Raw genomic sequence first — 19,201 nt, 5'->3', positions numbered from 1 at the left:
TTTGTGTAGATGTAATGCATGGTGTTGGAAAAACTCGTGGCCCAATCCCTTTGCATGTCCTTTTTATATGAACACAAGCTTTGTTACATTGCACTGTTTCTGTTTCTTTGTTGTTATCATCACCATATAATGTGTAAATGTATCGTCATGCAATAAAATATGTTTAAACTATTTAATGCAAATTGCATCGTGCTCGACGAATGTATATTACCCAATGGCGACGGTAAATAAGCTTACACCCCGTCGACTGATTATACAGATAGGTGAACGGTAAATTCATCTACCCTCGCGTCACAAATACATGGTAAAATGAGCAAGAGAACAAACATCGCATTTACTGATTTACTTACATTACGGGCATTTCAACATTACACATACTAAACATAAACATTGGGTATGATGTTTATTTTTACAAAGAAATCATTCAACATATTTTTAAGAAACCAACCAAAATGATGGCAATACCGTGATAATTTTTACAAATATCACAGTTTGAACTGTAGAATATTTATAACATTTCCAGCATAACTGAATATCTTAGCAAGACCTGGATGCCATATGTATTGTTATTATTAATTTAACGATTGAATTTCCGGTGGCATATAAATTATGTAAAAGCTTCAGTATTCAGGCGAGAATCACTGTTGTAGACAAAAACAACAACATGTAACCAATCTAACATAATAAGTATGTAGTAATAATTATATGTTATCATGCTATATATTATATTTTCTTATGAACCGAACAGTTGTTAAAGGAAACGTATGGACGGACCATACTGACGATTGTTTCACCGTTATATTCCGGCCATATTCTGTAAGACTTTAAACAGATAGTTACATACAATTACTTGAAATGATAAAAACAGTCTTCGGAGTGCTACCTCTTACCGATTCGAATAAAAATTGCTCCGATCGATCGAAAGCAGTGAGATTTAATTACACAATAAATGTTTTCTAATGTTAAGTGTTGGAGTCTGTCGAGCAAGAAACGTGTTAACAGCAAGAAATAAAATCTCCCGTAGGGTTTAGATGACCAAAATAAAATCAGTTAAAATCTGGGAACGTAAACATGGAAATAAATGTGTTTTTGAAAACTGTTCAGGAGCATGTATTGGTCATTTTTCGTTTGTAATCAGACAATATATGTGCAACATTTAGTCACACCTCCACACAAGCAGTAACTACCAGATTAGTATTAAAACGCCATGTGATATTGGCCGATTTGCCTCTTTTTTATTCACGATTCAAAGAGCAGACCCCAAGCAATCGAAATACATTAAAAAAAAAAACACACACTTGTAACTGAAACGCATTCAAATACATGTAATGAAATGGTTTGTAATATACTGTCCAAATATTAGGTAACCATATTGGCACCATACCAGTTTATAAAGGTCTGCCCGCGCCCTGCCACCATACCATTACCGACCAAAGCCTTTAATATGGTGTACACTCACAGTATTATAGACATGGCTTGGATTTAAAAGATAACGACAAGACAGAAAACAAAACACAAGTTTTTTTAGTTTTTTTTCGTTCTCCAAATACCGTGTTTTATCAACAGAAAACAATTTAATTACAGCAAAATTATGGCAAAATCACTAAATCAAAACCATTACCAATCAGTTCTTGATTAACGCCTTAATTATCACAAATAAAAAATACTGTTTACAGTTAAAACAAGACAACCGCAGATGCAAGTGTTCTTCGTTTTTTTTTGTTGTTTTGTTTTTAAGTTAACCAAGGGGGAATAACTCAACAAACACTTTATCTACAATTACGGAAGTTGTTCCTCATATGCCCCTTGTCAGCGCGGAGTGTGTCTCACGCTAATAACTCCAACAGTTTTGAGAAGTATGACAAGTATGACTACGTTCATTCACATTCATCAGATGTTTGATTATGATATATTTGTCTTTTGTACGCATAGCATCATCACTCTGTTGGACGAGAATGGACTCTCTATTAGGTTTGTAGGATTAATATCCCACAAATTTTGGCGGACCATTATTAGTGGAACCACTAACAAATACCCCCCTCCCCACCCCCCACTACCAGTAGAGTAGAAATATTGTATTATAAATGCAAGAAAATGATATATACATTTATATAAAAAAGGGGGAGGGATGTTTGTCTGTTGCACCACTTTATGAAGTAATAACGAAACCAAGGCTACTACTGTACCTTGATTATTTTCATAACAAAAAAACCCCCAGATAAACTAAAAAACGTTTCATAATGCAGATCTGAAAACTTTTGTCAATAAATCTTAAACTGATTTTCAAAAATAAATATTGGAACATAATTTTTCAATCATTGAACATATTAGATAATAGGGTATTTATGACATTCATGGGATGGCACCTTACATAGAAAGATAATTATCAGGAGTATTAAATTTACAAGAGTATGTATATATAATAAAATTCCATTTAGTATTTTATTGTGCATGAAACAAGAACAATCATTTAAATTATGGATACAGCAATGCTTAAGTAAATAGTTAACACTAAAAAAATGAAATGCAACTGATTGCGTAGGTAAATGGCAGTAGCAAACACTGATATTACTACAAAATAAAGATCATTGCAAATCAAGGTAATTGTCTATACAATCCTTATTGTGCTGGCTAATTTCTATATGTGTAAGGAAAATAGACACAGTCATTTTCCATAAGATAGTAGTCAAACTAAATAAATTGTCATTGGTATGGATTATAATTTTTATAGGATATATATTTATTGTATTATAAATTCATCATTGGTAAAAACAATTTGAATTTATCTGACCAATAACTATGTAATATTGTACATGTTTTATTGGATGTGGATGCATGGGTACATTGCGTAAAATCTGGCTTGGGTGGCCACCAATCAATCTCACATATGCCACGGCTGGGGATCGAACCTTGGACATCATGGTTATAGTACATTGTTAAAATACAAGTATAAACAAAACTATGTTAAAGATAAACATAAACAAATAGTTTTAAGAGTTTTGAGACTCGTTTAAAAGTCATGCCTGGACAGACAATAAATATAATAACATTGATATGGCTGATAAATATGACTGGCCCAAAGAGATTCAGACAAAAAGTGCGTACATCATGTCAAACAATTCCAAACAACTGTATATTGGTTTTTATATATGCTTGGTTTTAAATTTCCAGTACTTTGAAAGTTTATCTGATCATGAATTTAAAACTAGCAAAGTATCATTGGACCAATTTTTAAAGATGACTAAATAATGGGGTTGTGAATATAAACCTTGTGAAACTGGCAAAAAGCAAAAAAATACAAATAAGAACATCACAAAACTATATCAAGTTCACTGCTGAGTAAACATAAAGGTTTTTTTAGTAAAAATGGGGCATAACTCAATAATTACAAGCTGTAAGTGTGTCTTTTGTCTCTGGCAACATGTGTACCAAGTTTCATGTTAACATAACAGATTTTAATTTATGGCCCATTTCAATTTGTGCACATGTCAACACCTAAAAGGATACTGCCAAGGCCCCTGACAATGACACCAAAGCTATCACAATACCTGAACATTGTTTCCTCTAAAAGACAGACACAAATCTAGAGTAACTCATACAAATGTTCTTTACAACCTTGTTTCCCACCATTTCCTGGACCCCCCCCCCATATATTCACACAAAATAAATGATTTGCATTCCATGTATGGATGCAGCCCAATATAAAGTTAATTGATGCGTAGAAAGTAAAAAAGGAATGGTTTACATTGGTAAATCAGTTCAACAATATGGAATGTAACATTGTAATTCTACAGGTAGGTCGAAAACTAGGTATTTTTCATGTGACATTTACATTGATGTATTCAAGGTATTCCACCCATAACAACATCATAAAACTTCTTTATTTCTGTACAATGTCAGATTTCTTGCAAATTCCTGATCTCAAAAAAATATTATGCAATCATTAAGTTCCAATACCTTGCCGTTAGGGGTGGAATACCTTATCATGGAAAGTGCAGCACTCAAATATAAAACAAAATTAAATAAAACTTAACAAACAGTATTGGACACTGAAAAACACTGTTGACCATGCTAACTGGACAATATTGACAATCATAGAAAATGAAATGACAAGACATGTTTTAATGAAAACAGCTGAACTATTATCATTGTGCAAATGCAAAGAACCAATATCACAAAACTCATAACATTGGTAATTGTGAAACATTAGACAAGCATATTCTTCAATACATATTTAAAACTATTAATAAACATGTTTACATTCAGAGTCAAAAATTGGAACTGAAATATGGAAGACTTTTTCAGATGAAAATATAACCTAGATTTTAGGTGGTTTTTGAAAAAGCAAAATTATAAAAATAAAATGCAAGTGTATAATAAGGATTTCATTCAATCCAATAAAAAAGGAATATTGAATAAATTTGTACATGTTTATCAAATACATGATGCATTTAAAATGATTTCTAACTTCATAATATCTTCATAAATGTCAATTTAATCCATAGTAAGAATCATGAATATATCACAACAATTTTTTAGTACTTTTATGTATTTTAATACTTCAGTCAAATTAGATCACAATTACCAGTACAGTAATTATAATTATAACAAGAGATGTGTGTCAAACATTATGCACCCCTGAGCGCCATTTTGTCAATAATTTTTGGACAATTGAATGAAATATGCATGGACCAAAATGACAGCTAACTTGTCATTGACATTGGGGTAGTTTTAAGATTATGACCATTCAAAGTGTGAGGATAGAAGGTACAGTTTTTTATCATGTTCTGATGATGATTGATATTTGCAGATAAACATGTATCCTCTTAGCAACAGAGACTAGGTAAATATGACGTAATTTTAATGACAAATATGAGTTGTGAGCTTGACTTTGACTCCAAAACCTATAGGGGTAATCTTCTGGTCACCCCAACCTAAATGTCAAGTTTGAGAACCATGGGTGCAGGCATTGTAGAGTTATCATACAGACAAGCTTTTTGCGTTCAAGGTCACTGAAACCTTGACCTTTGACTCCTAAAATCAATATGGGTCATCTACTGGTCAGGCCCAATCTTCAAGTTAAGTCTGAGGGCCATGGCATTTTCGAGTAATCACTCGGATAACCTTTTCACATTCAATGTCACATTGACCTTTGACCTGATGACCCTTAAATCAACATTGGTCATCTGCTTGCCAGGACCAGCCTCCATTTTATGTTTGATGATCATCAGACCAGGCATTTTTTAGTTATCACTGTGACCTTGACCTTTGACCTGATGACTCTTTAAATCAAGGGGTCATCTCAATGTTTAAGTTTGATGACCATAGGTCCAGGCATTGTTGAGTTATCACTCAGACAAGCTTTAACAACCATTTCCCACAAAAGGTCACTGTGACCTTGACCTTTTACTGGTCATGTCAATTTTGATGACAATCGGTCCAGGAAATGTCGAGTTATCACTAGGGCAAGCTTTGGTTGGCTGACAGACCGACTGACCCTTCTACCGACATGTGTAAAGCAATATACCCCCTCTTCTTTGAAGGAGGGCATAAAAATCATGAATATATCACTACAATTTCTTAATACTTAAATGTTTTTCTATACTTCAGTCAAATTGGATCACAAATTACTAGTAACTAAATATAAATATATCAACTAACTCACATTTTCTTATGATTGACTTATAGTCATTGACATGTAGTTTACTTAAAAAACCCAAAGAAAATCCTGTGAAAAAGGCAAAGTGTTTAAAAAACAAACTACTATTTAAACAGATAAATTGAACAATCTAACAAATATTTCTAATTATCACTACTACCAAACAACTTAAACATGATCCCAGCATGAAGCTATGGTCAAGAATTTTTGAACCTTCCGGAAACAATATCCTCCACATGGACGAGGGTGAAACTGTACATGTGGAAGTCCACACAGCATATACTGTGGAACGCAATGTTGGACAGGATAGTCAGGTATTCACACAGTGCAAAGTAGGAGTATACTGAAATGTAAGGCAATATGAATGTGTACAGATGTTTGTCGTAAAATTGTGAACAGAACTTGTTTTTATTTCTTTAATACTAAATTTGTGTATGCCTAGATCAATGCTTTCAAGTGAACTTGTAACACGTAGTCAGGTAGTTTAATTGTAAGCCATGTGATGTCAAATAAACAGTATCTAAAACATTTTTTCTAGTCCTGCAAACAGTAGAAAACATGTATTTTACTCATTAACTGTATCTTTTGTGTATTTAATTGAATGTGACAATATCAAGATAAGGTAACTAATGATATTTAAAAATAATGCATAATGTATTGCTTTATTATTGGATATATTATCATATATATGTTTTTTATGCAGCTACAATAAATACTTGTCAGTCATTTACCTCTTAAAATGTTCTTTTGTGTGGCCATCTGCATATATTATGGTGTTTGTGTTTGGCTTAAGGCATGTATTTGCTGATGTTGCCAATAAACTGAAATAACGAAGCTGGTTCCTTTACCAATATACATTGCACTAGTCAAATATAAGCTGCATAAAGTTTTCTTACTGTATGGTTCACAGTAGGAGTTGTGTCGGAAGTAGAAGTAGATGGAGATAAAGAAGATGGCTAGATTGAACACCTGGAGAAACACCTTCCTGATAAGCCATGCCTTATCCTGGAATATAACAATGGTTCAGTGTAGCATTCATTTTAATGATCCATTATGCAACACTTCTTTGTGTTACATAAAAGGTTGCAATGAGTTTTAATTTCAGTTAAAATCTCCAAATTAAGATAAGAGAACAGATATTTAACTGTTTAAAATAAGTGAAAGTAATAGTTTATTTAATCACTTTTACATTAAATTTTAAGGAAAACCATAGCAATTGAGCTCCCACATTTTCCTCATGTAATCCCATTTTATCAAGAAACGAGACTCAAAAAATGATTGGTCCCAAGCAATGAAACTGCGAAATATAATGCATATTGTTGATGTAAATATCAAGTAACATGGGATAACATTGGGAAGTATGTTTTTAACTTTTTAATCATTTTTTTTATTAAACAAAAACTTGAATTCTGTAAATCAGATGTGTCAACTTTCGCCAGCACCCATCCATTTTCTGGTCAAGGTAACATTGACCTACTGACCCCCAAAATCAAAGTAGGGTCATCTATTGACCATGACTGACCATGTCCAATGTGCATAACAAGTTGTTGTTAAGCACTGCACAAATGTTGTGGAGTGGATAAATGAGATAACACACACAATTTTACCTCTGCTGTGGGAGTAACCACTCCAACATTATAGGTCCACTTGATCAACACACAGGACAGGATCATGTACAGTTGTGAGCATATCATGAACATCACAAACGAGTATTCATGGATCTCTAAAAATGACATGAAAATAAATCAAACTAATTAAAAGTCAATCATTGAACAATCAATTTTTAAGATTGAATACACTCTAATGATTTGGATATTTTTTTATTCATTTGTGAATAACATATAATTATATTTTATGCTATATGAGTTATCAATAAGAATTACATGTAGTCATAATTGTTGTATTTCTCATTAAATTAAGACCCTCAGAAAAACAGAGCACAAATAAATTTGAAAACAATCAATAATGAAAAGTCCATAACATAAATAATTTATGAGTACTACATTTGAACCAAGGGTTGTATTCAATATTCAAGTTAATATCCAAGTTAAATTTATGAATCTGAGTGTTTAAATTGGACTGTAAAATTAATGGTCGATGAACATAATGGAACTACTGAGGCATGTCTAAAGATAAGGATAAGAATTATATTGAATACTGACCCAGATTATAGATAAACAATTTAAAAAATTATTTATCAATTTGTCAGCACGTTTTGATTTTTAACAGCTGCACTCTCACAGATTTACTGTTTTGACAACTTTTTTTATTTTTTTGTCTTGGAATAAGCCAAATTTAGTGTAAATATCTGAAAACCAGTGATATAAGGCTGCTGACTAAAGATCAGATCACAGTTTTTCATATTCACGTTCAAAAAATTATGATTTATGGCTAAAAGCTAACGCTTTAAGAAAAAGGCATAAAACATAAATACAATTTTATCATAAATATGAAAACCTGGGATCTGGTTTTTTTCAACAGTCTTATATCAATGGTTTCCATGCATTTTCGCAAAAAATGCCTTTTTCAAAGACAATTTTTTGGTCAACATGTTCAATACGTGAGAGTGCAGCTTTCAAAAGATTGAAACAAATCAAACATACCTCCATTTTCTGTTGATGATATGGCAGTAAGAGTGACCAAAGCCAGATTTTCCAAAACATGACAGGTAATGGCCAGCGTCACGAGTCTATTATACAGAAGCTGTTTGCTTCCTACTTGAACGCGGTGGTGCCAATGGTAGTAACAGAAGGCCAGCAAGAAACGAAGACCTGTCTGCATGCTGATACAGAACCGCCATATGTACCTTTGTGGTGTGAATCCACCAATGGCTGAACTTAATGTTGGTAGCAAATTTGGAACCTAAATAAAAAGTAACAAAAATTAGGATATAATGGTGACCATTAATGCCAATTTAAGGATTTTTTTCTAAATAAAATATTAAATCATGTTTTTTGTTCACCTTTCATTTATAAAATTAAAATAATCACTAAACTGAATATCAAAATAAATCATAATTATAATTTTCAATATTTAAAAACAGGGTTGGAAACTAGAAGGATTCAGGGAGTCTGAGACGCACCGGGATTCATACATATTTGAATATGGGGGTCCATCAGACTCCTAGCCTATGCAAGGAAAACTATGTTAATGAATGCTGACCATTGCATCCATAGGCCTTTCTTTTCTGTTTCTAGAAAGTTCATTATGAAAGCCATGTATTGCTAGAAATTCAAGTTCAAGTTCCCTCCAGTTTTGTTACCATAGTAACTATACTTTTAAATGATTTTCTCATTGGCCCTTAACCACTAGTGGCTTTTACATAATGTTTTTAGTTCTGCTAAGATAATGTCAAAAAGTAGAAAATAGAAACCACAATGTTAGTCTGACAATCAATTTAAAATGACATGCATAATCTCCTTATGGCTCTATCAACATACCAAGTTTCATGAACCTAGCAGACATACCGTACATAGGTTTTGAACAGTTTCTCTTTTCATTTACTCTGCTGGAGTCAGGTAAGAAAGGCAAGAGTGCTTGGATGATAACAAAAGGTTTCTTGGGGAAGCACGGGATCAGGGTCTCTCTGATGGGGTAAAATATGTTGTTTTTTGAAATTCCTATTTTTTACAAAACAAAATACAAGAATGCAAAAGAAATATACAGTGAAAGTATAGTATTGTGATAAGGTTTGTTCCTAAAAAAGAAAACATACCGGTAATTAAATCCACACATAAACCATTTTTCAAGTCAAGCAAATCATCACAGGGGCAGGGTGGACCCCTCGCCCCCCCACCCCCCCATACCATATGTGTAAATAAAAATGCAGTAACTATAACTAATACTTAATCGCAATAATTATATGTAGATGGGTTAAATCATCTTGAGCTAAATGCTTGTTTTTGAGCTCAGCACAAGGCTCAATACTGAAGCTTCCCTAAACGCTCAATACATAAATTGGATGTAAATAAAATCTGCAATATATATTCTAACATTGTCACACTACTTGACACAAATTGCTATGTGCACCTGTCCAAGGATCTCTTATTCTGCAGGCAGGCACTCTACCCCATCACTATAAAAGCTCACTGGAATACAAGGTAATGCTTTCTCCCTCCATTTGAAATTCATCATCAAATATCGTAGTCTACGGTCAATTTGCAATGACCTTGAAGCTTATCGTGCTACATGTGTTATTTATAGGATGGGTGCCAAAGTAAAAGAATGCACAAATTGCTATGTTCTTCTGTCAGGGATCGAACCTAGTATGATATAATAGACGTTCACAACAGGATTCTTCTAATCCCTAAACCTCTAAAGTACAATTATTTTCGACAATAATAGTTCTAAGCTAGCTCTATAGCAAGCATTAAGTGTATATCGCATACCCAGTTACACTTGCAAAATAGTTAAAAAGTTATGAAAAAGCAAGAGCAAAATGTGTAAATAACAATGCGGTTAAGTGTAACTAGTAATCACAATAATTTTATGTACATGGGTTAAAATCATCTTGAGCTAAATGCTTGTTTTTGAGCTCAGCACAAGGCTCAATACTGAAGTTTCCCTAAACGCTCAATACGTAAAGTGGATGTAAATAAAATCTGCAACATGTATTCTAACATTGTCACACTACTTGACACAAATTGCCATGTTCACCTGTCCAGCGACCTCTTATTTTGCAGGCGGGCACTCTACCCCATCACTATAAAAGCTCACTGGAATACAAGGTAATGCTTTCTCCCTTCATTTGAAATTTCATCATCAAATATCGTAGTCTACGGTCAATTTGCAATTTCGTTCTACATGTGTTATTTATTGGATGGGCGCCAAATGTAAAAGAATGCACAAATTGCTATGTGCTTCTGTCAGGGATCGAACCTAGTCTGATATAAAATATGTTTACAACAGAATTCTACAAATTCCTAAACCTCTTAAGTACAATTATTTTCGACTATAATAAAAACTCGCCTGCGTCACCATAAATGCTAGCTCTATAGCAAGCATAAGTGTATATCGCATACCCAGTTACACTTGCAAAACAGTTAAAAAGTTATGAAAAAGCAAGAGCACACAAAGATTGTTTTTTCCGAACTTATTGGACATCCGAAATAAATACAAGATGTACTTTACCTTGCATGCAGTTCTATTTGAAGCTTCAAAATCAAAGAGTATTGACCAAACTATAGCAAATGATATGCCAAATAAGGGAAAGCCTATGGCAATACGGCCTAATATACGAAGAGGTAAACATATCATTCTTTACTTCGCTAATTATTTTAACGATGTTGTCGGTTCCAGGCAACAGTATTCATTCCAACTTACTATCATGCCAAAGACTTCATCGCAGTGACCTCCCTTGGTCTGTGGGAGCTACACTCGGTGATTATAAAATATCCCTTTGCGGAAGTTGCACATCAAGTCATTTCAAAAAGAAAGACGTTACGGCTGGTAAATAATAAACAATCAGGCGCCAATATCACAAAAATACTCAAGTCAAATCTCAATCTCAGTCTGAACTCATTTACCATATTAAAACAAAGTATGATATATTTAATGTTTTTGCTATTATAAAAACAGATTTTCTCATAGAATGTGTTGATAAAAAAGTCAATGTTTCAAAGACAACTTATTCTAGGGCCAAAAATATAATTGAGTAATTGTTAAAACATTAAGTTGTACTCATTTTTAAACATTTTATGCTGTAGAATACTTTTTCTTTGGAATCTTGACCAACGTTTCTTTTTATCAACATATTATATGAGAGCGCACTTTTAAGAGGTGTAAAAACGAATATGATTTTTTTTTAAAATAACTTTTGATGTCATGTGGCAAAATTATTAGAGTCTGAGATTGAGATTTTAATTAAGTATTTTTGTGATATTGAGGACTGCTGTTCAGATGTTTGTTAATGTTGGTATAGTGACACAATGATATTTTGAAAAATATCTCCGATAACATGCATGGGCACATATAATGTACGTGTTAGTAGATTAGTATCCATGGGTTTACGAACCGTTACATTATATTTCCATATGAATCTTAATTGGTTTGATGTCAAACCCCAAAGTTATATTCATTTCTTTTTTAAACCTAGGACCAACAATTCATCCTATTCTCAGTTTTATCGTAAGACTTCATAATACCTCATTATCTGACCTAATTTGACTTTGTGGTTTGACCTAATTCCAATGTCAAAAATCAAACGTTGACGTTGATATCTGACGTCGTTTTTGGTTGGAAATGCAAATTTTCTTTAAAACAACTGCTGTCGTAAGATCAACGTCAGGATGAGATAAGCATTTGTCAGATTTTCAAATTGAATATGTGCCATTGTACATTATGTAACATACACATAATTTAGTATTATGATATATGGACATATAATTACACATTCTTTACTTTGTTTTCAGATAGAGTTCGTTACTATACTGATTCTTGTCTGCATAAATAGAATAGCATATTTCAAACTTATTGATTGGTTTACATACTTATAAAAGCTCTAACAACGTAACTTCGCATTTCCGCATTCCTAGTTTGCCATATGTCAATACCACTCCTCTGTCAAATGAAGATTACTTATATTACTTAGCTCTGATATGTAGTTCATATACTGTGGTAGTGCTTAATATCATTCTGTGAAATAAATGAAACAATCCAAAGGGCAATAACTTAATAAAAAATAGCAAGTTCTAAAACAAAATTCATAAGTGAGTTTCATGTTGTTGTTTTATTTAAGAATATAAGTATCTACACATGCTAAGCCGTGTTAATTCGTTTTTAAGGGAGAAAACAGCAAAAGTACAATGTGATATAATTCCCAGACTGCGTCAGCTCCTTCATTAGTGCCAGACCAACTGGGCACGCATAGTGCCTATAATTGAAATTCTGCAAACCTGTGCATGTTTAGCCATCATCGGTTCCTAGAACAGTATCAAATAGAATAATAATATATTAATAAATGATGGCTGCAAAAGAAAAACAATTTAATCGATGATATTTAATTCTCGATATGAAAATCGACGCCAGGTTAGTGTTTGCTGTTTACTGTATTTTAATGAGATATTCACGTAGCCGACATCGAACGTAGTCCTACTTGTACGTTCGATGTCGGTGACGTGGTTATCTCATTAAAATCATATTGTGACGTTCATTTAATCATATTGCATTGCGCCCCGTAACGTCATGAAGCAAGTAATTGAGATATGAATGTAATGAGATTTGCAACTTTAATTGCGACCAAAATCCAACCTCAAGCAACTCAATCTGACGCCAGGTGCCTGCAGGGCATCAATAAATCTCTGAATAAGAACTAAAAGCTTCTGATTCTACAAATAATAGTGATTCCGTCCGTGTATATATATATATATATATATATATATATATATATATATATATATATATATATATATATATATATATATATATATATATATATATATTTTATCTACTCCAGTCTGTTCACAATTATACACCAAGTAAACGAGTGCTACTGCTATTGCCACACCGCTATGCTGTATCAGTTGTTAACTGTTGACCGCTCCGTACACCGAGAATGTCGACCACGATTGCTGTCAAGACGAAACACAAGGGAAGAAAAGGTATACACACGTCGCTGTTTTATATTTAAGAAAGTGTAGACATTTCGTCTTAATATAACAACTTCAAACAGTGGTGAACTTTGGTCTTTGAAAGTAAATATGACGATGCACGTAACTTGATTTATATTCGGAAACCCTTTTTCGGATAATTTATTGAAGTCTGTAAGTATTTTAAAAAGAGGCATACAATTCTTAACGTTGTACGTTTTCATTCTTATTTGATAGACAATGTGGCATATAACCCAATGGCAATTGGCCAGAACAATGGCATCTTAGACTACTGCCGTACATCAATGTGTGCATTGTCCGGGGCGGCTGCTGGCGTGCTGGGACTGACTGCGCACTATGGGTTCCTCTTCTACTTCATCATGGCTTTCATGCTATCAGTAAGCAATTCTTTTATTCTGTATATTAGTTATTACACAAAGCCTTGGGTTACTTTAATTATTCATAACTACCCTATTTTTCAAGATGTTTTGTGTACAATCAACAGATGGACAAGCCTGAATTCTTTCATTAGTGTTTGGCATAAAAGAACATCAACATGCCCAGCTACCTAAAATCCAGACTTTGAACAAGCTCAAAAAAGTTTTTCCAGTGAAGTGTCGTTGAGCTTGTTCTGTTTGTCATATAAAAATAAAACAGAAGTCAAACGTCATATTCAATTCTGTTGTCATGGAGCACTGTTTAAATTTGACGTACAATGTTTACTTTCAGTTTTTCCTCCTCATGAAGGCTGGGAACAGCTGGAACAAATACTTCATGTCCAGAAATGATCTCATCACCAAAGGCGTATTTGGAGGACTTTTTGTATCCTTTTACTGCACTGAAAACATGTTATAGAGTTACACAAAAAGGCATATCTGTAAGGCAGTGTTTTTTCACCTATTAGGGAACAGAAAATTGGGTCATTTTGATTAAAACTGGGAATTACAATTTTGCTTAGAAATCAATAAAAATGCTTTGAAAAACAGATGGAAGAATAAAAAGATAAAAGAATGTGATAAGTTTTTAAAACTACACCAACTCTTTCATACAAAAACTGTTTGGGGTCCAATTTTAAAAAAAAAATAAGAATTTTATTTCACATTTGGGTAAAAAGTGTTTGTTTCAGCCTTAAGAATTGGGCAGAATTTCCGGATATATTATTATTATGTATATTGTTAAATGGTGAGTTGGTCTAGTAATATAGATGTTCAACTCTCAACAATTACGTGGTGGGGTCCAGCACCACCAGAGGCATATTCAAATTCTACTGACTTCTCAACAAGTACTGGATACTAAGTATTAAGTTGTAACATTGGTTATTGTGTTGCCTGCAAAGCATTGCAGACAGTGATTTCTTGTTTCGTCATTGTCGCCTCACACTTTTGTTTCAGATGAATAACTTTTAAACTGTATGGTGTGTTATCTCCAAACTTGGTGTGCACATTGGTCATGGATAGTGTTGATCCCTATTGGGGTCAAAATGTCAAGGTCACGGTGATCTTGACTAGAAACATTTCTGGTGTTTCCAATCAATACCTTTGAATGACATTGTGTAGAATCTTCAAATTTGGTATGATTATTGGTCATGCTCATAGAGATGACCCCTATTGATTTTGGGGTCAATAGGTTATAAGTAGGGTATGAAAAAGTATTGGCGCTTCTAATGGGCAACACATCAGAATTGCGGAATTCATGTATTTTACATAAATCAATTGTTTTTGGCCTAAAATAGTATTAATTTGATAATTTCTCTGACCTGAAGAGTGTGTGTGTGGTCAATATTTGTTGTTTGAAATCTTGTGTGACTCTATCTTAGTTAGTGATGTTCTGATGATCAATTATAATAAAAAATTGATTGGTTGGGCCTGAAATCTGCGACAATCAATTATATTTGGTCATAATCGATCATTGATTCAGCTGGCGAGTTATTTTTCTTTTTTCCTCTAGTTATTTGCGTTTGGTAAATATCTGCAAATTTTCTCTTTTGAGTTCGTTTATACATTTGGAGGTGTTCAGTTGTTATTGTTAACAATATGACCGAAAGCAACAATAACAATAAATAACTTCAAACATACAAATGCCATAAGTGTAGCAAGGATTACCAGTTATTGCACAAAAATAAAACTACAATATTAAGGTTTTGTAAAAAATTGACTATTGATTATAAGTATCTTCCATGGCCAAGAGTGTAAGATAGGTTCATTCCGACCCAAGCATATGGTGTTTTGCGTAAATGAGGTTTACCAATTTCCGCAAAACACCCTGCACGAGGGTTGGGATGAACCTATCTTACATGAGCGGCTATGGTAGATGCTTTTTTCTCCCATCTCAGTTAAACAAAATTAAGTAAAAGTATTTTTTGCTGGAACTCTTTTGTGTGTAGTGAAAATAAATGCGTACGGATATGCGATAATTCGTGGTTGTCATGGATATGCGTCCAGTGATTCAGATTGTGTTAATAGTCAAATCGGTCTTTAAATAGTTCTAAGGATAGTGAAGCATTATTTCTTGAAAGGTGCGTGAAAACTTTTTTATGGTTACATTTGACGCGAGAAATAATTAATTAGCATTCTAAATATTGCCACAAGACAAGGTTTCCATGATGCTACAGATGTCAGTCTTCAACAAGGGAGGTAATTACAATGTGATGACCATTTAAAAGGAGTTCCAGGGTATTTTGTCTTCGCCCGTGGGCAAGATAAGAATTTCTAGCATGGTTAAATTATTGGATCTACTTATCTGAGGTGGGAAAAAATGGGTTCTTTGAGTGGAACCAGTTATCAATAATCAAACTGGAACGGATTCCCAACACTACTTTTAGGGTCTGTTAGGCCCATACCTTTAAACAAGGTCTTCATTAACTGTTTGGCTACTGGGCTTGTCCCTGTAGTTTCAATGGTATTGTAATGTTGTAGAAATATTTATGAATTTTAAGGTATTTCCTTGACTATCAATCAGACATATGTACTGTGTTGGACATTCTTGTATGGAATGGTTCATGTGTACTAAGTCATCATTTCTTATAGAACATCATAAATATCTGGAAAAACGCAGTGAGATGAATGTGCAATGGACTTTGGTCCGTATGAAAACTATTCAAGTTTTCTTTGAAGATTCAGAAAATGGTGCCTACGGAAATGAACAGGGTTTGACATTCCAACAGAGTTCTAGTTAGACAGTTGTGGTTGAGATGTTATGTTCTTGTTCACCACCTTTTTCAATATGAAGTACAGCATTTCTTTTCAGTTTTTACTTAAAAAAGTATGATTTTTCAGTATACTTGTAATATATAATGGATTTATAGTCCTTGCTTAAAATGTTCCTCGTTAAAAATAATTTATTAAAAATATTTTAAGTTATATGTTTGGAGATAATTTCACGTGCTCATTATTCATTATTTCTTTTCCCTTTTAAGATAACAAATTGAAGTTGGAACACTTGTACATGTTCCAGGATTCTAGCTGTATTCCATAGATAATTATAATTAACTTGTTCTACCAGAAAATTTCACGAGCTCTTTTATCATTGTTTCTTTAAACTTTCAAGATAACGACTTAAAATACATATTAAATACATATTCCAGAATTCTAGCTGTATTTCATTGATAATTATCATTTACTTGTTCTGCCGGAAAAAAAGGTTTAACGGCTTTTGTTACACATGGTCCTTTGATGATATTTGCATGCATGTTTTCATACAGCTTTATTACTCTTGTTCATAGTTTTATCATACAACTTATAAGGTCATAATAGGTAGCTTAAATTAAATGTAGGAGACATTCATTTAAAAAAATGACAGCCATCATTGAAAGCTTTACAAGTTTTCTGCCTTTAAACGGACAGTGTTTCCCCTTTAATCATACTTGTGTAAGGATTGTTGTATTCTCGCTCTTGTTGTTTTGGTTAAAATTGTTACTATAATATAAATGTTTGAAATATTTTTGGCATACTGGAAATGTAACCAATCCACCTCAATAGAAGATGAGTAATATCATACTTCTGCTACTAATAAATTATAAGTTACACTATAGTGTTATGTATTTGATTATCAGTGAAGAAATTGAGATTTTTGATTAAAGTAATGGTGTAAATTTATTAAAAATCAGTTATCTTGGCATACAGTAATAAACACTTGACAAAACTTCCAACTTGATTGCTTACATATTTGGTATAAAGTGGGTCAATTGTTCACAACTTTGTGAAAGTTAACAACATTGTTAATGTCATCATTGTTAACTTTCAAATGTTTACTACCAGGGAAGTTAATGGACATACTTGTAATTAGCGGTATTAAGATTTGAGACAACTGTTTCAGGTTTACTAAGTTAATTTAAATATATGAGCATATTATGAAATATTTCAGGTTTAAATGTTTACAACAAGGCTGTTAATTATAATTTTGAACAAAGGGCCCAGTGTCAGTGTCTAATTCTTTCAACAATTGGAACAAGTTTTAAATTGAAAACATTGACATATTTAGCTAAAGATGTCACCAAATTCTGGCAAATTGTGAAAAACTTAATTTGTAAAATAGCTTAAATCTATAGAATATTATGTTAAAAATTTGTGGAAATTGAATTGAGAAAGAAATTATGACATTTAACTGTCTAATTTCAAGTCTTTATATTTCAGAATGTTAGATGTTTCAGTCTTGTAGCAGATATTAATCACCATTATAGTGCGAAAACTTTATTTTACCGTAACTCAATAAATGGTTAAATATATATTCACTTGAAAATTTCCAGTGAAAATAATTCTAACATGGTTCATAACTCTGGCCTTAAAAATGTTTATTTATGCCCCTTGGCAAACATTAGAAACAGACGAATGTTGTAACCCACTAATGGTGGTTTGGTGTAATCAAACATGTTTGTTTTCAGTCTCAAGCCTTTACATTCTAGCCTCAAGGAATCCCATGGATATCAGGGCTATTACAGTAAAACATATAACCCCCGGGGGAAGGCAATTATTCTCATAGTATATGGTTGGGTGTCTTTTTCCATAATTTGGACCCCAAAATGGTAAATTTGCTTCTGTAGGGGGCTGGCATAATTTAAAAGTGCCTTCCCCCTGGGGGGTTATATGTTTAAATTGTTTACCCCTCAGACACAATGGCATAATTCTTAAGATTAATGTTGTATTCCCAACGTTGACAAGGATGACAAGTTACTTGTGGAATTTCCTAGTCCTAATTCAATAATAATAGTGGTAAATGTTCCGAATATAGATGTACTTGTTCCCAAAGCAGGAGGGGCTGGAGTCAGGCTGACCATGAGCTTTGCCATTAAGTCTTATTGGATCATTTTGTATTATACCTACCCAGTTGAATTTAATGGCTGTTTTTTTCATTAAATGCATGTGCCCCATTTTCACTGCAAAAATACCCTTGAGGTAGAAAATGCACCTATCCATGCTAAAATCATCACCCATCATTGTGGGTTTAAAGAACACCAAGTTATATTTGTGTCAGTATCAGTGAGTACTTGAAAACATTCTAGGTACGAGTTTTGTTGATTTCCATTAAAAAAGGTACTCTAATTTTGTATTAATTTTGAAGTTTTTTCAACCATATTTTATTTATTATGATTGTTGTTCTACTAAACTGTTAACTTAATAAAAATTAGATTATAAATGTTTAGTTGTGTATTTTCATGTCATTATTCCGAGTATATAAATAAAATGTTTAAAGACTGTTTTCTTCTTCACTTAATTTTAAACACAAGGTTTTGGAAGCGGAGATTAGAATATTGAGGATTGAAATGGTATAAAACTCTGAGGGAATTTATCATTTATTTTGATTTAATTTATATTTGTACTATTCCTATTTGGACCAGAGTTTTTAATTTACTTGACCCTACTTTGAAAAACAGAAAAGGGAGACGATCTTGAAAAAGTGATCAACAACGCTGCATACCGATTTGATTTTTCTTCCAATCATCCACATTGCCTTTTGGTAT

At 32.9% G+C, this 19,201-nt stretch overlaps 2 protein-coding genes across 2 annotated transcripts; one reads left to right on the top strand and one right to left on the bottom strand.

Annotated features, from left to right (window-relative positions):
- Positions 1-2,418: 2,418 nt before the first annotated feature.
- LOC128226605 (post-GPI attachment to proteins factor 2-like) lies at positions 2,419-10,951 on the bottom strand. Its single transcript, XM_052936565.1, has 5 exons — positions 10,790-10,951; positions 8,263-8,521; positions 7,267-7,382; positions 6,556-6,664; positions 2,419-6,002 (listed from the first exon to the last, which is right to left on the bottom strand). The coding sequence occupies exons 1-5, from the start codon at positions 10,913-10,915 to the stop codon at positions 5,857-5,859; spliced, it is 756 nt and encodes a 251-aa protein (XP_052792525.1). The 5' UTR covers positions 10,916-10,951; the 3' UTR covers positions 2,419-5,856.
- Positions 10,952-13,148: 2,197 nt separating this feature from the next.
- LOC128229204 (ER membrane protein complex subunit 6-like) lies at positions 13,149-18,935 on the top strand. The gene is made up of 4 exons (XM_052940951.1): positions 13,149-13,257; positions 13,483-13,643; positions 13,975-14,067; positions 16,204-18,935. Exons 1-4 carry the CDS (start codon positions 13,212-13,214, stop codon positions 16,252-16,254), a joined length of 351 nt encoding a protein of 116 aa, XP_052796911.1. The 5' UTR covers positions 13,149-13,211; the 3' UTR covers positions 16,255-18,935.
- Positions 18,936-19,201: the final 266 nt, after the last annotated feature.

Source organism: Mya arenaria, chromosome 3, assembly GCF_026914265.1.
Source record: "Mya arenaria isolate MELC-2E11 chromosome 3, ASM2691426v1".
NCBI classification, from domain to species: Eukaryota; Metazoa; Mollusca; class Bivalvia; order Myida; family Myidae; genus Mya; species Mya arenaria.
Note: the sequence above shows the minus strand (reverse complement) of the source record. Positions and strands in the feature narration are given on the sequence as shown.